Here is a 24,561-nt window from a genome sequence, read left to right on the forward strand (position 1 = left end):
CACAAAACCAGTCTTAAGGGGCACTTTTTCGAAATTGAGATTTATACATCATCTGAAAGCTGAATAAATAATCTTTCCATTGATGTATGGTTTGTTATGATCGGACAATATTTGAAAATCTGGAATCTGAGGGTGCAAAAAAATCTAAATATTGAGAAAATCTCCTTTAAAGTTGTTCAAATGAAGTTCTTAGCAATGCATATTACTAATCAAAAATGAAGTTTTGATATATTTACTGTAGGAAATTTACTAAATATCTTCATGGAGCATGATCTTAATATCCTAATGATTTTTGTCATAAAAGAGAAATGTATAATTGTGATCCATACAATGTATTGTTGGCTATTGCTACAGATATACCTGTGTTACTCATGACTGCTTTTGTGCTGCAGGGACACGTATGGTCATTATAAATTTCATTTAATCAGTTGTTATGCATGTTTTTACTACATATTACAATTCAAAATATTAACAAAAACTATAATAGTATATCAAGAATAATAAAATAGCACTTATTATTTCAGCTGCATTATTATTATTATCATCATTATTATTATTACAGCTGAACTTTGGGCTTTGTGTAGATTAATCATCATTTAAATTTAAATGTGATATGCCTCATGTGATTAGTTTTAATGTCTCATAACTCAACACAGACAATAACTATTTTAGGTAATACTTCAGTTTGGGGCCCAATTCTCATTGGTCATCTATGAACTAGATGCTTGCTTATTACTAGCAAATTGTCCATGTATTAGTATTTATAAAGCACATATTAATGCCTTATTCTGCATCATATTTTAGATCCCTCAATCCGACGCCATACCTAAATTTATCAACTACCTTACTAACTATTAATAAGCAGCACATTAGGAGGCAAAGTTGTAGTTAATAGTTAGTTAATGGAGAGAATTGGTCCCCCAAACTGAAGTGTGACTCTTTTGTAGTTTTTAAAGGCAGTCTTTAATGAAATAATCCAGTCTTATTTTCTGTGCAGAGCTGGCTCTGTCAGGTCTGATAGCAGTTGACTCTTGTACTGCCGTTAAAGTGCCCTGATTATGGATTTTTGAAAATGAGCTTTCATGCAGTGTGCAGCACAGCTCTAAGTGAATGAAAACATCCTGCAAAGTTTTAAATCCTAAAGTGCACCGTATATAAAATTAATCTCTCACAAGAAAGAGTCGACTCTGAATCATTGAAAGTGTCGTTTTGAAAACAAATCCCAAGCCGTTTCATTTGGAGTCAACATGAAACATTAGCATATTTCCCACCCACTTGTTGGTCTTTTCACATTGTTCTGAATAAAAATGCAAATTCATTCTTTGCCACTAGGTGCAGCGGTAAAAATAGCTGTTTCCCCGGTAACGCTGTACACAAAGCAGCACTGCACTCACAAACACTGCTTTAAATTAAATCGCAGATTAGGAGGGGTTTGGAAAATTGAATAGTAGAGTGAATCGTTTGGGAGTCGTTGAGCAAGGTAAAAATAAATGCATATTATAAGACAATGAAATGATTTTTTGGCCTTGCATGCATGTCAACCTGTTGTTGGAGAACGCAGTGCGGACAGGCGCTTCTTACCATCAGCCACCTTCAGCTGCAGGTCCTCCTGCGTCTCTGCGTCTCCGCTGCACTGGATGATCTCCACCTCTTTGAAGTAGTCCACCATGGCCTGCTCGTCCAGAGAGTCCTGGGAGCTGCAGCGCTGGTATGGTGCTTTCCGTGAGCTCGAGCCCGCACCGGCCGCTTTCCCCCGCTGGACATTATACTGGCCGGTTCTACGGCTGCGTGAACACAGAGAAAGAGACAGAGGTGTGAAATACACCAAATCAACATCACATTCAGACGCTTTAATCACACTCCAGCAGTCAGCAGTCATGTTCACACCATCGCTGCGGTCTCAAACCTGAACACAGACACGAAGGCCACCAGCACTTCTCCGTTTGTACTGGACTCAGTTTAATCATCAGCGTCTGGTTATAGTCTGGAGGAAATGTATTTGTAATGATGGAAACTTCATGATTGTAATGATCATTTCTGTTGACTGATATTCATCACCTAGAGCTCGGGGCCATTTTTAAACACCGAACACCAAGAATGCAAGATCTTTATTATAATGTTTCTTACAAGACAAATATTACATGGCTCATCAGGCTCAATTTGTTTGTTTCACATTTGTGTACATTCTTTTTTATCCCTATTTCTGAATTTTGGTGAAGCAAAGTTTGCACTAGACTAGAGATGCAACTAACAATTATGTATGTATTTAAAATCTAAACATGCTTAGACTAAACAAAAAAATATAATTTAGAAAATTATTAAATATTAATATTTAATAAGTTTGCATGAGGGATGCAACTAACAATTATGTAGCCTACTTATTTTTTATTTAGATTAAAATCTAAAAACAGTGCAGAATATGACTCTTTGACCGTTCTTCTCATTCGATGCATGACACAGCAGGCATGAAGAGTCCTGCTGCTCACCCCCCAGAGGGATCTGGGCCGGAAGTGCGAAAAATAAGCCTCTGTGCTATAAGGACATAAAGATGCCATTGTCAGGCTGATTGTTTGGCTGTTTGTGCGGGGCAGGATGGTTTAAACAGGCTGCTTTATTTCCTCTCCGGATGAGCGTATGAAAAAACGCTCAAAGCTCAGCACTCTTCACTGCTGCTGGATACAGGAGCTACTGGATGTCGTGAAGCAGGTCATATCTGAGACTTCAGTACAGTGAGGGTGTAATGGGGGCAGTCTGGAAAACAGTGAGCGAGCAGATCTGTGCTGCCAGGGACTCTCCAGTTTCTGGGTCACGGCTGCTTTAGGACTGAACCCGTAACTGTGCGTTAGTGGCCAGTGGTGGACAAAGTACACAAACCAAGTGCTTGTGTAAAAGTGCACATACTAATAAAACATTACTCCACTTAATGTATTCAGTACTTTTCATTTTTACTTGAGTAAAAGTACAAGTAGCTTTTAATTTTTAATGTACTTAATTATTAAAGGTAAAAAGTACTGATTGATGATCATTTGAATCCGTGAGTTGTTGACTCAAGACCAGTGTTAATTTTGATTTAGTTTTAGCCATATGAATTGTTTTTAGTGTTAGTCTACAGTAAATTTAGTCGGCTAAAATCTAATGGGTTTAGTTGTAATGCATTTCTCTAAAATTTCCAAACTCATTATATAGGTTTGATATTAAGGTTTTATCAGGATAGACACCGATTTAACTGCGGTGACACACAACATGCCTTTATGTTCAAATGAAATAAAACCACTTCTCATAAAGAACAAGAACATGGTCTTCTTTTCAATTAAATAATAATGGTTATATAGGCTAATTATGCATTCTTTCTAACAACTTGTTTGCCATATTCTTCATTCTTTCAAGCAGACATATTTATTTCTATAAATAAATTTAGATTAATCTTTAGGGCTACTAAACTGATCCAGTCAAGAGCAGCGAGTGATTTTCTGTCTGTCTTTTGTTGCTTGATTAACATCAGTGCCACAGACAATAGCAATTAAATTATGCTGCTGCCCCTTTAAAACCGAATACTCTGATGCAATCTACTGATACATGTCTGATATTCTCCCTACTGTTCACATCAGACGTGACCGACTGCGTTTACGTGAATACTCGTCAAAACAGACAACTCAACATCATTTTTCGTGTGCTGTGTGAGACGCGCTGCTTCAGTGTCTGCGCTCAGAAAACCAGACCGAATTGAGTTCTCCCAAAGGTAAAGGGGGAGGTGTTGCCACAATTTATAGCACTATTTTCAGTATTTCTCAGAGGTCGGGTTTCAAGTATAATTCGTTTGAAGTAATGGTGCTTCATATAACGTTATCCAAAGAAACAAGTGTTAATGATAAATCCCCTGTGATGTTTGTACTGGCTACTGTATACAGGCCACCAGGGCACCATACAGACTTTAATAAAGAATTTGCTGATTTTCTATCTGAGGTGGTGCTGTTTGGGAACACAGTCGTGTAAGACAATTATACAGAAATACTTTGATGACAGACTTTGGTCAGGCATTTCAGAACGATCGTAACAACATTTCAGATGCTGTGGAACGAGATCAGTCCACTGCTAGTCAAGTTGTCCCGTCTCATAGTGCAGTCACATGACTTTTTTGATGCGCTTGGAGGAAGTTATTCGTAAAATGCATTTCCATTTCCCTTTATTCACATTAACCCTTTTTTGCACAAGTCAAAAACCACCTCAAGCGAGCGTAAAAACTTTTTTGCGAATTAAGGGATTTGTATTCGTAATTTGGCGTTTCCATCACGCATTTCTCATGCGATACTTCAAAATGCGCATTAAAACAGGGTGATGGAAACCCAGCTAGTGAGCTCGGAGTGGAGCGGGAGCGGAGTGATTATTAAATGCTCGGAGCGCGGAGGGGAAATTGTTGATGCTCCACTCCGCTCACATACTCTGATCGGACACCGCCACACAAATGCAGCTTTTTGTTAATGACTGTTGAAGGATTTTACACAGAGTAACAGCTCACTACCAGTTACAAAATACACTGTGACAGTCAGTCACAGGCAATTCTGGTTGCATTTTTCATTAATTAATATCTTAAATTATCCGGCCCGCGTGGTAAAAAAAAAAAAAAAACGTACTTGCCGACCCCTGATCTAAACCAACAACCTGTATTTTAGACCCTGTTCCATCTAAGCTCCTAAAAGAGGTGCTTCCAGAAGTAATAGATCCTCTTCTGAATATTATTAACTCATCATTGTCATTAGGATATGCCCTAAAACCTTCAAACTGGCTGTTATTAAGCCTCTCATTAAAAAACCACAACTTGACCCCAAAGAATTAATTAATTAATTAATTACAGACCGATCTCGAATCTCCCTTTTCTGTCCAAGATATTAGAAAAGGTAGTATCATCACAAATATGTTCCTTCTTAGAGAAAAATTATATATTTGTGGATTTCCAGTCAGGATTTAGACCATATTATAGTACTGAGACTGCTCTCATTAGAGTTACAAACCACCTGCTTTTATCATCTGATCATGGTTGTATCTCTCTATTAGTGCTACTGGATCTTAATGCCGCATTTGACACTATCGACCACAACATTCTTTTAAATAGACTAGAAAATTATGTTGGCATTAGAAGAAGTGTACTTGCATGGTTCAAATCGTACTTATCTGACCGCCATCAATTTGTGGCAGTAAATGAAGAGGTATCATACCAATCACAAGTGTAGTATGGAGTACCTCAAGGCTCAGTACTTGGCCCCTTACTTTTCACGCTTTACATGTTACCCTTGGGAGATATCATTAGGAAACAAGGTGTTAGCTTTCACTGTTATGCTGATGATACCCAGCTCTATATTTCTTCACAACATGATGAAACTTACCAATTTGCAAAACTAATGGATAGGTCTGTGTATTGGCAAGAATCTGGCGATACGATACGCATCACGATACAGGGGTTGCGATCCGATATATTGCGATACTGTAAACAAGGCGATATATTGGGATATTTCTTATTTTAGGAACAGGATATATATTGTTTAGCCATTAAGAACACACCACCATATGCAAACCTTAGCAAATAAATAAAAATAGTTTAATCAGAACACACTGCAGAACACACTGGGATCTGCATTTGCAATAATCAGTCCCTGTAACATTCAACATTACTGAAGCACTTTTTGTGCAGTACGAGTAAAGGGGGAGATATTCAAGTGCTTGCACGATTCTTTAGTTAAATGCATGTATAAAATGTATTTTATAAAAATATATATTTATAGACAATACTTCAAAGGTTCACAGTTTAAGTTTACAATTGTGACATACAATGTCATAACATTTGATCTGAACCATAGATCTGAACAAAAAATGACATCTGCTTAATATCAATGAAAAATAAAGTGCTTGCAGGATTCCTAAAGAAAACTATGTTTATGTTCTGCGTGGAATCGCCGAGACCGCGACGCGAGCACCGCCCCACCTGCACAAAACGCCCCCGAATTACGAGAGAAAGCTGCAGCTGCATGGCGACTCTACTGCCCGCCGTACCCCGCGCAAAGGCTCTTCAACACGGGACGCGGCAAACAGCAGAACTGAGGTTGCGCTCGCGCCGCGGTCCCGGGGCGGACAATACCACAAAAGCCCAAATGGCGCCACACTTCAGCTTTGTACATCGAAACAAGAACTGGAACAATTCTTTCATCCTCCATTACAGGCAGGCAGCGAAATGTGTTAATGCTAACATTAGTGGAGTGCCCTGATGCTAGTATTTCCTGTCACTGTTTAAGTTCAGAGATGAAGACTGATATCTAGCGGTCGGGAAATGAACTCAAAACGAAACAACTGCATGAATCTTGTATGATTTTTTTTGTTTGTTTGTTTTTTTAAATATCGATATTCCGTTTTGGAGAATCGATATAGTATCGCCAAACAAAATATCGCGATACTCACGTGTATCGATATTTTCTTACACCCCTACTAACGGAATGTATAGTTGATATCAAAAATTGGATGACTAGCAATTTCTTACTGCTAAATTCTGAAAAAACAGAGGTGTTAATTATTGGACCAAAAACATTTGCATGTAATAACCTAGATCACTGTCTAATACTTGATGGCTGCTCTGTAAATTCTTTGTCATCAGTTAGGAACCTAGGCATACTTTTTGATAGCTATCTTTCCTTCGAAAAACATGTTTTTAGCATTTGTAAAACTGCATTTTTCCATCTTAAAAATATATCTAAATTACGACCTATGCTCTCAATGTCAAATGCAGAAACATTAATTCATGCATTCATGACCTCGAGGCTAGATTATTGTAATGCTTTATTGGGTGGTTGCTCTGCAAGTTTAATAAACAAACTCCAGCTGGTTTAAAATGCAGCAGCTAGAGTTCTTCCTAGAACCAGGAAGTATGACCACATTATCCCGGTTCTGTCAACACTGCACTGGCTCCCTATTAGTAGGTTTATAAGCTGTTTAATAGGCTAAAGAGTGAAGAATAATTCACTGGATAATGTTAATTCACGGAATAATATTCTCTGGAATATTGGAATATAACAAGCATTGTATTTTATTGCATTTCTCAACTGGCATGCACTAAATTATGCTGCTGACAGCGCGGTTTATCTGCATTTCAGGGTTCATACACATTTTTACCAATAAATTTCCATGACTTTTCCATGACTTCTCCATGACTTTTGAGACAATATTCATGACCTAATGTTCCATTATTTTACAATAAGAATAAAAATCTGTTCAAATTATCATAGCATTAACTAAAATTAATGACTAATGACAGGACAATTTTCATGTCATAGCTCAGACACGGCCGGGCATTGGGCTTGTTTTAGGCTTCCTCCTTATTTTAATATTTTAGATATCCATCAAATATTACGGTGATGAAAAGGATTTGCCGCGCTGGTGGAAACACCACGAGACCGTGCTACCGCGACTGTCAAGAGCGGCTCGACTGTATTTAGTGTCCTGCCAGCAGCAGCAGCAGCAGCAAGTGCTGGAAGAGTTCTGTGTTAAAGTGCACGCAATAAAGCTTGCCACAAAACCCCAGCAAGTAATTACCATGATGAATGTGTCAGGGCCAGGGGGAATAGAATATTCGCTAAGTTTCGGTTCAATTTTGTAAAGCGCTTCTGCTCAAGACCGAGATGGCAGAAAGCCCATCTTGTTTGTTTTTAAAAAACGTATGTTGATATTGTGAGTGCACACAAATAAATGTCCTGCAAAGCTTCCACTGTCCGCACAAACAATACGCGCCTAATAGTACACATTTGTCTAGGTGAAACGTTTAAACTAACATTGTGATATGCTTTTTTAAGTATTTTATATATAGATTTTATTTTAGTCAGGTGGTTTGAGAAGGCTAAATTGATCAAACATTGGCTAACTCACTGTCTGCTGCTGGCCGCTTGGTCGTTAGGCTACTTTAAAAACAAAAACCTGAATTTAAAATAAAAAAATTGTTCCAAACATTTGTTTTTAAATTAACTTATAAAGAAACAAAAATAAATATAACAAACTTTGCCATTAAAATGAAACTGAACTATTTTAATGGCTACAACAGCAGCTGTGTAATGGGGAAGAGAGAAAGAGAAAAAAGACACGGGTTCCAGTCGGACTCGGGTAATCATGCCGCACAAGGGATGACTAGGGCATATGTTTGAGGCCTGTGCAGGGTTCTACTGAGCTTGTTTGGTACCAAACTCAGTTTGGTTCTCGCAAGTCGGCTTTATACCATAGACTGTAAAAAAATAGCTTTATACACGTGCCCTTTGGACGTGACTGAGCGCACGGGAAACCGCCTGTGGAGCGTGCGAGTACCGAATGGCTTAAAAAGACGTGCAAATAAATAATAGGCTAAATTTTTGTATCGATGCAACAATGACCCGATTAGGCAAGTGACAATTCTGTCAACTGTACCGAAACGCGAGCGAAAGTCTTGTATCGCAGCGTGCAGCAGCTCTTTAGTGACGAGATGCGCAGATGAGAAGCCGCTATAAGAGACAGTCAAAGAGAGAAGACGCGGTACAGCTGAATCACTCACGCGGTTTTCAAATTACCGATTTCATCTGATACTCTGTGTGGATTCACTTACTCATCAAACCTATATGCAACAGGCTATTGAATAAATGTGTGAATATCCATCATTTTAAAGTCGAATGCTGCGGGAATGAGTAAAACAATGCGATATAGCCTATGCGCAATCCCGCACCGAACCTGATTAAACATAATTCTATTGTACAGATTATACAGATCTGTATAATATAATTATACAGAGATTTGTGAAATAGATTTCCATGACTTTTCCAAAACTTTCTGGGTTTATTTATTTTTCCAAAACTTTTCCAGGCCTGGAAATTGCTGCTTTAAAATTCCATGACTTTTCCAGGTTTTTCATGACCGTACGAACCCTGGCATTTACACAGAACTATAGGCTACTCAAACTGCCATCGATTGCAGAGAATTTCCATAGAGTTGTATTAATTTAGATGTTTATAAACGAAATAATGGTTATATAGTAAGTGTTAATACAATTTAGGGTGCTTCAAAAAAGTGAATCTTGTTCAAAGTTACATGCGGTGGCCGTGCTGAGCATTTCTTGAGCATCAACCGCTGAGTGAACTGCAATATGAAAGCGGCTTCACGAGACTAATGATGAGCATATAGACAACATGCAATCATTCATGGCTGTATTATTTCAGGCAAAGTTATATCTTTATAGGGACAGGGCTTGACAGAGTATCTTATTTAACATATTTCTTAGAGCCAAGTTGCATAAACGATATATCAGGCATTTATGTAACACATCTAATTTGTGCATTAATGCCTGTAATATTAAATAGTTTACTAAGTACAGCAAATCAAGTACCTGCACGCCGTTGTTGTCTCGTCTCCCCTCAGATGCGCTGCAATTGCGATCCTGCGCGCAATTCTCAAAACGTCCACAAGACAGTGTTTCTCGGTGAATCCGATATTACAAAACCGATATCCGATTATGGAAAAATACTTAAATATCGGGAAAATATCGGTAAATCGATATATCGGTCGATCTCTAGTTTAAAGACCCCATTACATCTCTTAATGTGCTCAGTGTTTGTCCTGTGCTATTGAGTCACTGGGACCAGACATTAAAAGACTTGCCTTTTTTATTTATTATTTTTACATAAATCATTTAAATCGCAGACATGAAGCATTAGCTTACCTCCTAGTCAGTTTCAGGGAGAAATACATGCTTTGATGGGAGAAAGAGTGTTTAAGCATTTGATCAGACAAAAATGTGTGCAGTCATTATTTTGCTCTGCAATCGCAGAACAGAAAGACTGTGCATTTCCAATGAAAATATCTGCTAAAAGTTACTTCGTCAACATTTAAAAGGGAACTATTATGCAAAATTCCCTTTTACATGTTTGAATTTAAATGTAGTACTTTGAGCTGAAAATTCACATTCTGGGGAAACCTGAGACTTACATTACATCTTGTAAAAAGGGTCATAATAGGTGCCCTTTAAGAGTACACTAGCATATAACAACAACTACCAAATGTAACTTCTTGGAGTCTTTAAATAGAAGAAGCCAGAACAAATCAAACATTTACTCTTTAACAAATCACACTTCTTCACATTGGTTGAGGCGAATTTACATTTGCAGCCAGTCAAATAAAAGTAGCTAATATTGACATGTAAAAACAGTCACAGTAAACATGCATCTCAAATTAAACAAGAGGAATGCTTTTTCCCCTTGCGTTTCTTCAACAACCCTTCCTCTGTCATAAATGTGGACGATGCTCGGTTGATGGTTTAGCTATTAACCCTGGGGAATGGAGCAGTCTCTACATGCTAAAGGTCAGACAGCACACAGCGCATTACAAATGAGTGAAACCTGTGCCCTCGGCCACAGATAAAGAAAGAGAAAGAGGACAAAGGGGTCAAGCGCCACCGTATTTCTTGTTTTACATACACAAACAAAAGAGGCAGAACACTAACACAACGAGTGTCACAGTCTGAAGTTCTGCAGTTAGACTCAATGGAGTCGAGTCGAGGGGCAAAAGCAATGCGGGAGTATGGGCTGTTGCTATGACGACCAAAAGTATACCTGTGGAATGTGGCTGCTTGGAGACGGAGAGAGGCCATGTAGTGTTTCTGACAGAGAGGACGTGTGCATTCATGTTCAACTGATGAAATCTGTCTAAAAAGTGAGCTTTTGAATCACGTTTAATGTGCATTTCAAGTGAAACTGAACATTCATCACAATATAATGCAGGATGGAATTTATTTTCACTTTAAGCCTGTATTGCTTATGGAGGTTATACATTATATTTTTTCCATTCAGGAATTCCCCCAGTGATGCGTTTATTTTCTCATTTTATTTTCTTATGTTATTTTTTTATTCTTTTTTCCAAAATTATAAGAGAATAAGTATCACTGAATGCGTTATGTGGGTCAAAATCACTATTACTGTTTACCATGGTATTCAAAGCAATGCAACTGGTACTACATTTGTGGTACATTTTTAATTTCCCATCTATTATGTAATTTTGTGTTAATATTCATATCTATATGTAGAATGCAACCTACAACCTATTTTTGTCACGTCTCACTACTCTCATTCCAAACTTCACATTTTAAAAGGGGTGAAAGAATACTGTGTCATAATATTCTGCAACACAAAAGCACAATATGTATCATGTATAGCTTCCCAAAATGAAAGCTGAGACATTTAATTTAGCATAAACCCAGAAGGTCACACTTTTCAGCTTTCATGTTTATTATGAATAAATAAAACGTAAAATGCATGAATAAGTATGTAGTCAAGAATAGAGTGCAAGCAATATAATTCAGTATATAATTAAGCAGAATCATGACTATTTCTATTCTAGTGTCGTTATTAGCCAAGTCTAAATCTATTAAAGTTCTCAGCTGATGTAATTAAAAAATAGCATTTTAATAACAGCACTTTTTGTTAAATCTTTACCACATGTATTAAAAGTAATAATTTAAAAAGCACAACATTTTGGCTTTGTTCAAAAAGTATCGTGAAACCGAATCATGACACAAAGGAATCGTGCACCCTACATTTTAGTGAATAAGGTTCATTATTTCACTAGTTCATATCCAAGCTAATAGTAAGAAGTATTTGCATTTGTCCTTTTTCCTTCTTTGCATGTATTTGTTTGGGTCTTTCAGACATTTCTACTGCTGTCTGCATAAAAAAAAATCCACTTTCAATGTGCGTGAAACATTCAATAAAAACTTGTCCTTACAATTTAGTAGGGGTCGACCGATATGTGTTTTTCAGGGCTGATGCCGATACCGATTATTACAGACCAAGTAGACCGATAACCGATATATTGAACCGATATATATGTCTGGTGTAAAAATTTAAATGAATGTCAAAATTAAGAATAACAAGGGCTCTGACAAAAACGGCCTTCCCTAGTGTTGGTTGCACTTCTTACTCTTGTCTTCCCCCATGCATCCATCTACAATAAGGGTAATATATAAAGAGAGAGTTAAAAGTGGGGCCACTGCATGCTTCATGATTAAGCCTATGAATACTAAATACTACAGCTAAACAGCTTGGGGAAATGTAAGTTTTTGGCTTCAATAATTTACATGTTAGAAATGTATGTGTAATAGCATAACCTCTCATAATTCTTCATTAATTATTTTCGGTTGATTAAATCATAACCTACAAGAGGGGACTATTCAATTCATCATCTAATGCACATCAGTTGATTAATTTAAAAAGCGCAATGTATATAATAAGTGTAAATAATTTAATTGTCTTCATAGCTACATTGTAGAAGTTGTGAAGAAGACCGCAACTATTTTAATGAAACTATAACACTAATAGCCTGTTATAGGCTCACTTGGTTCAATAGCCTATTGAAATGTCCCAATTTCCGTCATCATAATCTTGGCCTATGTGACAGTAACTTAATCTTGGCCTATGTGACAGTATCTTAGTCTTGGCCTATGTGACAGTATCTTAGTCTTGGCCTATGTGACAGTAATTTCCATTAGTTTTCATTTACAGAGCAGTGCAAATGAAGGCATAAAACATTAATTTAATTTATCTTTTAATCAAATGAGAGTTAAACAATTTTTTGGAAAAAAATGTGTTTACTATTAAAATTAAAACATGTAAGAAATAGCGTATTGTGTGATTGTTCTTTTAAACAAAAGTTGTAATAATTGCAGAAGTATTAGTAAATAAACCGAACTTTTATTTTGACGGGTTGCCATGAGGACCTCTTAAGTTTCTGTAGCCTATTTATGATATGACGATCGTTTTACTCAAACGAAACAGTCAAATGCTCATGAAGTAACTCTCAGAGCAGTTCAGGGGGTGATGTTCATGTATTTATGTCCTCATTTAGTGACATGGCAGATGCGGAAAACACCGCGAGCGTCGCGCACTTCAGTGTGTGTGTGTGTGTGTGTGTGTGTGTCAAAACCGCGCGTCTGTGCCATTCACAGATACAGAGACACGCCGAACATGCAGAATTCATATTTAAATAGTCTTTTTGCCAGCTTGATGTTTACAGATAGTCCATATCATGAGTCGATTTAAGTGTACTGACCTACTTTTGATTAATTCATCCAAACTTTGACTAATTCCGTGACTCCGCGTTATACAGTAAATTCCATTTATATGACTGGATTCCGCGAATCCCCCTGCGTTTCCCACATCTCGGAAACCGTAAATAGATAATATTGAGGTTTTTAAAACTTCAGTGTAGTGGATTGTAATTTATTGCAACTTGAGCAACGTCTGCTGCTGCCTTTGAGAGATAACTGATGCGTGATGAAGCAGCACCAGTTAGCAAGCGCTCTCGGTGTGAGAGCGCCTTTAGTCTTCCACGTTGATTGGTCGGACTCCTGACTCTCAACAAATCAGATGCGCGGTGGGCGGAGACTGCTCTCGGCCACAGAGTGGTGAGTTCCGACAGGCTGCATCAGAGCCAAATAGCGCGTTTCAAAATTAAATAATTTTATCGGCACATCGGTTTTTTGACCGATAATGTGTAAAGACCATTAAGAGTGTAAAGACCATCGACTCTACCGTGCGACTCCACCGGGCAGGGACACCGGCAAGGGATAGTAGTAGCTTTTTATTTAATTTTTTCATTGATATGTTTATTATTGAAATGTTGTTGTTATATGCATGTGTTAATTTTATTTAATTTCTTTATTTTCTTAAATATGTGGGTAGATAGTATTTATAGAGTTGTAACTTTTTAGTTTTAGTTACTTTTTCTTATTTGTAAGTCGCTTTGGACAAAAGCGTCTGCTAAATGACAAAAGTAAGTAAGTAAGTAAGTAATCATAAAAATGCTTAATATCGGTGCCAATAATCGGCCAGGCCGATAATCGGTCGACCCCTACAATTTAGTTCCCTCGTGTTTTAGATGGAATAAGATTCTCATTTTCACCAGGCATTTACATTTCATAAATAATCAACACAGCTGCACATAATGGCAGTTTAGCACTGGTTGACTCAGCAGCTGGTCTCTTGGGGACGCAGATGATTTTAGAGTTCACACTCCTCTACAGGAAGCAAGTCTGTTTTTGGCTATGGAATATGAGATGGGCTTCCTGATCCTGTGGGACACACTCTCAAAACCTGCTGTCCATAGGAACGGCTCAAAATCTGAGTTTGACTTGAGTCACAGCGGTCTCATGCTGATACACGAGTGTGTATTTGATGCTCAGCTTAGTTTATCACATCTTCACGTCAAATGCCCAAACACGAGCTCAGCATTAAACTCCTCGCCGTCTGAGAGTTTACAGGGTTACAGGTCTCAGCACGCTCAGTGCCGTGAGTGGAAACTATTTCCTGCAGGAAGAATTTAAAGCCGATTCTCAATGACGGAATTGATCTGCACAAGCAGCATTTTTATGATAGATTCTAATTTACATGAAACACTTCATACGAGCTTCCACATATCACACGTAATCTCAGCTTTTATTACGTACAGGTGAACTTTCCAAAGCAGACATGGAGGTGCACAAGAGCTGTGTGCTGTGTCAATGGACAAGAGATAAAGGCCAGGCTACGATAACGCTTGTTGATTTTGTACAGTTATCCGTAGTGTGTACACTGCTGTATGTGTTTACTAGAGATGGCTTGACAGTAAAGTTTGATTGGGTTCTGACCCTGCTGAATGTCCAGTGCCCATCAGAGGCATCATCATCACTCACAAGAAGCACAAAGCATGCAGCGCACGCTGAATGAAATATTCATTATGCAACTGTACAGCCACACAGGACGGAAAGTCTATTGATGTTTACCAGGTCAGCAGGTTAAACCATCAACACAACACACACACACTCCTCATCATCTGCATCATGCACACAGTGTCATGGGACAGTTTGCCTTACAGATCTCATGAACTACATCTGCACGAAGAGACAATGACCCCAGAATAACCTGATGATACTCTATGTTCATTACAGTGATGCCTCACACTGAACGAGTGTCCTAAAATCCAAACACATTGTTTTCTATGAGTATACACTGCACGCCAAACGGTGACGAAAATCCATGCCACATAGCTTCCAAATTCCGTTTTTTACATTTTCATTTTTCTGGATTCAGTTTTTTTTTTTTTTTTTTTTTTTTTTTTCCTCGACTCCTCTTTAATGGTTAATTTTTTTTATTAATTTTATTAATCAAAAAGCATGTCTAATTAATTCAAATAATAAAACAAGTTCACATAAATTTATAGAACGTTTAAACAAAACTTTCATATTTAGGACCTTATGCAATGCTTTATTTTTTTCTCAGCATATGTTTTATTGTTACCAAATTCTTTATTTTAGCATGTCTAAATATTCATATGTATAAAAACTTAAAAACTGATGGTCACTTGTCTTAAAATAGCCTTATAATTTTTGTTCTAAGGCCCTATGAAATCACAAGTTTTAAATTTCTGTTTTAATTTTACTGGACTCAGTTTAATAGTTTAATTACCTGTCTGATCATTTATATTAATACAATTTGAGCTTTAATAATAATTTATTACAATTTTTGCAATAATAGGGTCATGTGAAATGTTTTACTTATTTCAGAAATTCTGGGTTGTTTGTTTGAATTTTTCTGGGTCTATAATTAAATTGAAATTTCTTACTAAAGGCCTAATACATTAAAGGTGCCATAGAATGCATTGATTCAATATTGTTCTCTGATATCTACATAGAAGGGATGTGGCTTAGGCAAGGGCAACAATTCTCCAGAAACGATTTTACATGTCCATTTACAACCCTAGGATTTCTCCCTAGAATGAAACGGTCTGTTATTCATAGCTTTCAGTCACGTGATCTGCTCTAAGACCTGGAGGACAAAACATCCATAGAACTGCAGTGGAAGTATGTTGAGTGTGACGTCACGTGAAAACTATGAATAATAGTCATGAATAATAATGAGCTCTGCTCTGATTGGCTGTTTCACAGTGCGGCTCATTTCAGTAGTTCACAGCAAGAAGGAAACACAGGGAGTAAAATATATATTTAAATACTTTCTCGCGCAGTTATATCATCGGGTAATTGTACTGTATATAAAATGCAGGCATCAGGGAGGCGTTATTAATACGCGAGGCATTGAAACTGCTTTTGAACGATCGGTCGATCACGTTATAGTTTCACTTTCAAGATACGCGATCGCACAAACCATGTTAATATTATGGCGCGGCAGTACTTACCACACATTTTACAAGATCAGGATAGGGTTGCACCAGCCATTCGTAAGTTCTTACTTAAAATAGAACGTTAAGTCCACACTAGAGGCTTAGTAACTACTAGCTAGTTTGTAACTAAATCTATAAATTATTTGGTTGCACCAGTTGTTCGTAAGGCAGGATGTAGCTAGTAGTTCATAAGCTCTCCATAAAGTAATGCGTAGTCGCATAATATGTTTACCAATAGAAACCTTCAAATACGCGAGCAGAACTTGATTAAACGCTATGAATTTGAATTTATCCTTCATTCTAACCTTTGCCTCACGTATACTAACGGTAAAGACAAGTTTCCGTTAAAAACAATACATTAATAACATTAGTCTATATGTAAGCTATTTTGCATGTAAATAACATTTAGAAACTGTCATTGAAATAAGGATCAATAAATACACGAAGATTTGTTTATTATTTCATCTGACATGCGCAAAGTACGTTTATTCACATATTGTTCTCTCCATTAATATGTACGTGAGTGTAAATGTCAGCAGCATCATATATGCCTACAGGATTGAAGGTTGCCGGGTAAAAGAAGAGTATATTGATGCAGTTCACTCAGTCTATTTTATTCCAACCGTTACTCCTGAACAGACGCTTCCGTAAATATTTAGTTTATACGTCAAGAGTTACACTTCAACTAAGTGTAATGGTGCAACAAACAAATATTTAGTAGTGCGTAAGTTGTAACTTAGTGCCCATTTATGTCAAAACTAGGCTAAGTTGTAACTTACGTACAGCTGGTGCAACCGGATGCTTGTCAGTGGTGCTCAGGATCTGTAAAGCATTCGCCATCATCCTCATCTCTCCTTACTCTGTTCATGTGGTGAGTGAAATCTTATGTACTGTAATGTAACAGGCTACCGCTACCACCAATTTTTTTGTGAATTAATTTGGTGTTTCCATCACTCGTTTCTGATGCCATACTTAAAAATGTGCATAAAAACAGGGTGATGGAAACAACTATAGACAATTCTTTGTGGGATTCACCCAAAAAGTCCAGTGTTAGATCCAAATATAGACGTGTTTTGTTTAAACATGCTTCTTCCATGCTGAATCTAAACGACCACTCTGTCTGCAAACAACCAGCAACACGCAGATGCTTGAGCAAGCAGGCCAGCAGACCCACAAACACTCAAACAAAGACACACACACTCAGAAACCTTGTCCTCAGGCAGTGAGAGCCACTGAGCTCCGGCCGGCAGAATCCACTAGGGACTTCTGCTCGCAGATCCTGAACGAGGAAGACACCTGCGCTCCATCTGAGGACACAAATAACAGCCAGCATCCCGCTTCACAAGCGATACGCTGCTGTCTGCATCCGCTGCACAGACACGCGAGGAAGCCCTCGTTCCTTCAGACAGTGTGTGTTAAAACTAGTGACCGACTGACCGATGTGGGGCTTTCAGTGAGGCATCATTTATCATCAAAGCTGTTCAGCTATGATACAGCCGCAATACCAGCAGCTGTGGCCGCCAGAACTTTACCGTAAAAGATACAATAGCAACATTTTATAGTTTTATGGATTGTATTTAAATTTACAGTAAAAATATATATATAGCTCATTAACTGACAAAACACAGATGGTAATGAGAGAGAGACATGATGAATCAAAACTCATCTCAAGTAGCTTTTCCACAAACTGCGGAGGTAAATACTAGAATAAAATAATTCAAACATTACTTTAACAACATAACACGTAACATAAACCCCTAATGTATATAATAGATAAGAAAAAACTAGGGAGGAACATAATTTAAATGAAAACCCATTCAAGTGTCACACAGGGAATTCTGAGGATGTCAATTTATGGGGTTTTTCCCACAGTTTACTATAAAATTACATGAAATGTCCCTTTCAATTAATCAGAGTTTTTGACCATATATGGTAAAGGGCATTGACCATTAACCAATTAAAAGTCTTTAACCAGAGCAGTTTTTACAGTTGTTTTCCCTGCTCATAAATTATGAACATGTTCACAGGGTGAGTTTGAGTCAATGAACACTAGTTCAAGTCCAGGATTAAGTTTGTAGAACTAAATATTTTGGTTTTGTACTAAAACAGGCATAACTTGTAATATTGAGTAAGCCAAGTCAGTGTACGCGATGACATAATTAAGCGTGAGTGTCCTGTTGTGCCTGTATTCACACTAAAAAAAAAATCCTTTGAAAAAGCTGTCTGTAGATTTTAGACAATCACATTTTAAATTATTAAGATAAGCATTTTTTTTTTTTTTGCAGTGTAGTGTATTACTTTGGCATCATCAGCCACTGGCAAAGCCATATGTGACCCTGGACCACAAAACCAGTCATAAGGGTCACTTTTTCCAAATTGAGAATTATATATCATCTGAAGCTGAATAAATGATCTTTCCATTGATGTATGGTTTGTTATGATCGGACAATATTTAGCTGAGATACAACTATTAGAAAATCTGGAATCTGAGGGAGCAAAAAAATCTAAATATTGAGAAAATCTCCTTTAAAGTTGTTCAAATGAAGTTCTTAGCAATGCATATTATTAATCAAAAATGAAGTTATGAAATATTTACAGTAGGAAATTTACTAAATATCTTCATGGAACATGTTCTTTACTTAATATCCTAATGATTTTTGGCATAAAAGAGAAATGTATAATTTTGACCCATACAATGTATTGTTGGCTATTGCTACACATATACGCCAGAGACTTAAGACTGATCCAGGGTCACATATTGGCCCGGTTTCACAGACAGGGTTTAGATTAAACCAGGATTAGGAGATTTTTATTAAAATGCTTATAAAAAGCATTACTGGGGTGCATCTTGAGACAAAACAAAGGCACTGATATATTTTAAGGTCAATCAGTGCAAGTTTCTTTCATCTGAAACAGCTCAGACTTCCACTTGAGTCCAGGACTAGGCTTAAACCTGGTCTGTGTGTAGGACAGAAATCTGGTGGTTTAGTGCTGGACTGATAACGGAAGGGTTGTGGGTTTAAACACGAACAGTCTCAATAAAGCCAAGCTACCGGTCGATATATCGCTCTGACGCTGATTAAATCTGGTTTAACACAATATACTACACGACCCCTCAAAGACATAGTAGTGACCACCTAGAGTACATACTAAACCATCACTAGAACAGCCTACAAACAGCATTATTATATTACCAACTTAAACTGATCAACAGCACCTGCAGAGTAAACAACACTAGCTGCCGCCCGTGTGAGCTCTAGATAGACCGCGAACTAGCTTTCGAGACACAGCCCGGGTAAGTTACAGTTGCCATAAATACTGCACATTGCCCTTAATAATAAATAAATAAATGCGTAGATGCGAGTCCTCACCTCGCTCCTGGAAGCTCGGTTTGCTCTGTGCAGCTGATAGCTTCGCTGTTGCTGGTGTAGGCGGTTAACACGACGCCCTGCTCGTCCTGCTGGCGACTCATCTTTAGCGCTGCATCATCGGGAAAGTTTCGGTGTAACTCTCCTCTAACAACATGACTAACCAGAGCCGTACAGCTCCGCCCCCGGCGGCGACGTGATGACCAATCCTAGTGCGGGGAAGAGTCGGCTAATGAATATTAATGACGTTAAGTCACGCTGACCGAACACGCCTTGCTGATTGGCTGAAATGCAGACGCTGTTAAATGAGCAGGCTTGATTCATGACTACTAATAACTTTACGTAACACGACGCTTCTGAAAGGTTACTAGGCAACATGCGTAACGTAATTATTATTATTTTTATTATTATTTAGTCATTTATCCAAATTGACTTACAAATGAGGACAACAGAAGCAATCAATTGTAGTATTAAAACAAATAAAATCCAAAGCTAAAAGCTAAAACTTTATAAATACTACCTATACACATTTTAAAATAAAGAAATTAAATAAAAATGACAAATGCATACAACATTTCAAAACATTTAAATAAAAAATAAATAAATAATAAAGCTAAAAACTATTCAAAATATTAAAGAACAAAAGGTACAAGATTATAATAATTATAATAATAGTAATTGTAGTTACTTTTTCTTATTTGTAAGTCACTTTGGATAAAAGCATCTGCTAAATGACTAAAAGTAAAGTAATAATGATTCTAACATAACACTGAGCCAAACACCAAAACAACAACAACTATATATATATATATATATATGTAACAACCACACACACACACATATATATACACATTTATAAACTCAATATATATATAATATAATTTCCATTTAGTTTGTTGAAGTATTAACTCAAATTAAATAAAACTAAAACTTAATAAAAGACCTATTCCGACATGATTAAAACAGATAACAAATGCAAGACAGTATAGTTTATCAGTAATCCACTGAGCCAAACACACATGCTGAAAACAGAGTAAGACATGCTGATAAAAACTGAAACGAGTCGCAGAAAAGAGGAGAAATCAAAACTGATACTAATATCTAATAATTCATTGATAATTAATATAGATACATCTTTAGCTAAACAGAAACGCGGGGCGGAGACTTATATTTTTTCTACTAAAATTTAACCAGTTGTGCCGCTCTAAAAAAAATAAATAAAAAATGTTTTAAATTTAAATTTAGTAAACTTTAGCCAGAGCCTCGGAGATTAAATCATATGTTGAGACTGTTGCACAGAGCATCCTTTAATCCCCGGTGATCTCCTCCGTTTCTATCGATGTATATTAATTTAACGACCTTGGTTCCATTCATTAATTATGGCACCTCATATCCAACAGTCAGCTCGATGTGACAAATAATTGTGAAATTAAGCGATATTCTGTGGGGCTGAATTTCAGTACAGTTGTTTCATAATTATAACTGAGATAAAAGCTGTTTCTCTGCCTGGCATTAGAGATACAATGGGTGCTTAAATGGGTCTCAGACACATCTGTTTAGAGATTTTCCTGCTGATGCCATTGTACAGATGTACACAGTAAAGTCAGAAGCATTCAACAAAGGCACCGATGCAGGTGTAGCAGATGATTTGGAGATTTAACACTCATGACTCAACACTGAAAACCTAAAGCTGAAACTTTAAGATGTCAGCGTTTTGTAGCAGGTATGAAGTTTGCTCCATTTGCCTGTAAATGGCCTTTTGTGTGTCAACAGTGTGCCCACGGTCCAGATTAAATTACATCCTCCTCTCTGGAAAAAAAATAAAGTGAGGCTGGTGGCTGTTTTTAGGCCGAGCTGAGAGTGAAGGGAAGGAAATATGACGTTCAGCCAAGCGCTGACCACACAGGTACACTGGAAACCATTATTTATTTACTGTACTTCCTTAACACTCTTCAGAACACAATCGAACACGCCTGCACGTTTCCATTACCATCACAGCACGTCTGTCTCTATATGAGCGCCTGCCAGCTGTTTTCATCTGCTCCAGATCAGACTTTGAATAAAAAAGCTGTGTGTCAGTGTTGTGTTATCAACTCTAATGTGTAGAAAACACAACATGTGGACTCTGTTTTGTCTCATATAGGTTTCTTTGTGTTGTATATTTCAAAGTAAATAGCTATTTTGAAACATAAATAATGGTTTTAAGACATGGTTCGATATGTGATGCAAATAAAATAGTTACTAATTAAGCATCAGTTGAAGTGTGCACTAACAGAAAGACTTAAAGAGCGTTTTTAGAGTGTTGCAATGTGATTCCTGAGTGTTTTCCACTATGCTGTATGTGTTGCTGCTGGTTAACTGGTTCAAGTCAAAAGAGTTTGTCTAAAATCACATACAGTCCGAGTAGGTGCTGCATTGATGAAGAGCATTAGATGTGATCCTTAAAGTATATGCATGTGAGAAGTTTGCATATAGCTATATGTGGGACAGACCTATGGAAGCTGGTTCCCACCACAGCATAAATAAAATAAAAAGGCAGTTGTGAGCTTATATCTCACAAATCTGACTATTTTCTCACAATTCTGCAGAAAAACTTCAGAATTGTTTGGGGAAAAGTCAGAATTATGAGATATAAACTTGGAATTGTGAGGTAAAAAAAAAGAAGAAGAAGAATTCAGAGGAAAAAAGTCCAAATTGTGGGATAAAGATTTAAGCATTTACCTTTTCTTTATTTTTTCACATGCAGGCTTGGTGGAAACAGACAGAAGCAGAAGCAGTAGCTCATACAGGTATTTGTCACAAACTGTTTCATACTTGGACAAAACTCATTTGACGCTCTGCTTTCCACAACACAGATCTCCTCAACAAAAAGAAATCATTCATGTCTGAAGCATGGTGGACTAAAGTTTAGTACAGTACTTAGGCTCAAGGGTTTGGCATCGTTTAGGCCAGAAGTTGACATCTCGGGCAACAATGTTTTGATAAAGACCCAGCATCAGTCTATCAATTCTGAGTAGATTTAAGCAGAACCAAAGACACATCTGAGCTCAAGATGCATGATGAGGGTCAGATCTGCAGCTGTGATACTGCCCTCTAGTGTTCAGATGCATCTCTCTTTGTTTGACCATGTGACTTCACACAAAGAACAAACACAGCCAGCTTCACCTACTTCTATGTGTTATTCAGCAACACGACCATCAGTCAGATGGCACATCATGGTCAGTTTTAGAGAGTAATATTATAGTAGTGCATCTATGAAGGGTTGAGTCTTTATCATTCTTAACAGGCTTAAATATTTTTGTGGCAGCACAGATCGTGACGCAGATGAGCGCAGACACGTTCAGATTTAGAGGAGACATCATCATCCTCACCATCAACATCATCTGCACAGAAACCTCAGCTGTATTCGGTGCTGTGAGATCCTGAGAAACAGCGTGAGCTGCAGGGTCACATAACTTATTACAGCGCATCACTGCTTTAGTTAGACGACATATTGACTTTAATGTGGATGAAAACAAGGCTGTGATGACTTACAACAGCACACACTGCATAAGGAGGTCACCTTGATTTTGCCAAGTGTCCAAAAACATAGACCTAACCCTATCTCTATCCCTATCCCTAAACCATTCCACCAAATGGGTGCCATTTGCTTCAAAAACTCTTAAAAAAAATTGTATTTTCTATCTTTTTTAAAGACTGAATCTAGTAATACACATATTTAACTATTCAAAATCTGTACTGGTCCATTTCAGGTAACTTTATTTAAGATGGATGCATTTTTCTCAGTCCTGTTACCAAAACTCTAATGTCTTTTAGAAAACATTTAAAAAGCATGTTTAAAAATATGTCAACAAATTCCTTCATGTCCCCCTCAAGCAGGTGTCAAACAATGTAATTTTTATCATAAAAAATCACTAATTATCTAAACAAGGTGTATTTTTCTAAAGTACACAAAGCAATTTTTTAATTTTAAAGGCGACTCAAACCTCAAGCTTATCAATTTTCTGTGATGCAATTTATTAAACAATGGGATAATTATGGACCTAACTTAATTTGAAAAAATTGTGGTTTAACTTAATTTATTTTATTTTTTTTGCTATTTAGTAAGAGGAATGAAGTGAGTAACAGGAAGGAATATCCATTATATTAGTATACAGGTTTGACTACACATATGAGGTATTAATGCCAGCATTTAGATTAGTATGGATGTAGCCTAATATTTACATGAATAAATCTGATGACACTCACTCCTGTTACTATTACTCAGGATATATGAGTATATGAGTAACAGGACTGAAAGTAACAGGATTGAGATCTTAGGATAAAATGAGCAAATACATATAATCTAGCCACATGGAGTACATGCTCATATTATGAGAATACTCAGCAAATTATAGTGATTCACCACAGATTTGGATTTTTAAAATAAACAAGTAACATCTAAGAAATAATTTAGGTAACAGGACAGTATATTTATAATAACGCACCCAGCCAGCGTTACAATATCATCAGATATAGAGAAAAGAAAATAAGAGCACATGCTTCCGATCATTTCATTGCCTTCAGAAGATCCAGATGTTATAATATTATGTTGAAAATGTCTCTTGTGTAATTTTCCCAGTTGTGTTGGGGTAACAGGACTGAGTGAAAACCTGGGGACACGACTAAAATTGATTAAGGATTATGTTTTATTTAACATTTACTTGATTTGTAATTTTTTTTAAATCACAATTTCTAACAAGTATAATTACATAAATACAAATACATTTACAAATCACTCTAACCCTAAATTAGTTTGATTTGACTATTTTCAAGTAAACCCCTTAAATAAATGTATTAATTTACAATAAAGTTTCACCAGTTAACTACTTTAGTTAAGATGAACAATGGCATATATTAGCCTTAGTTCATGTTTATTTACTAATATATTTGTATAGAGTTGTAGTTATCTTGTATCTGTTAACATGAGTGAATGCACTAGTATCAGATAACA

The 24,561-nt window shown here is 37.0% G+C and overlaps 1 protein-coding gene across 2 annotated transcripts in view; it reads right to left on the reverse strand.

Annotated features, from left to right (window-relative positions):
* LOC306880046 (rho GTPase-activating protein 18-like) overlaps positions 1-19,755 on the reverse strand; it is a 42,626-nt gene extending 22,871 nt beyond the window's left edge. The window contains exons 1-2 of one of the 2 annotated variants that reach the window (XM_079433319.1): positions 19,572-19,755; positions 1,582-1,784 (exon numbers count right to left, since the gene is read on the reverse strand). In XM_079433319.1, the coding sequence (XP_079289445.1) occupies positions 1,582-1,784; positions 19,572-19,672 (304 nt within the window). In that variant the 5' untranslated portion in view covers positions 19,673-19,755. The remainder of the gene's footprint in view (positions 1-1,581; positions 1,785-19,571) is intronic. The other variant, XM_079433320.1, reaches the window with a different exon arrangement.
* Between the last annotated feature and the right edge of the window lie 4,806 nt (positions 19,756-24,561).

Source organism: Barbus barbus, assembly GCF_936440315.1.
Source record: "Barbus barbus genome assembly, chromosome: 14".
Classification (NCBI taxonomy): domain Eukaryota; kingdom Metazoa; phylum Chordata; class Actinopteri; order Cypriniformes; family Cyprinidae; genus Barbus; species Barbus barbus.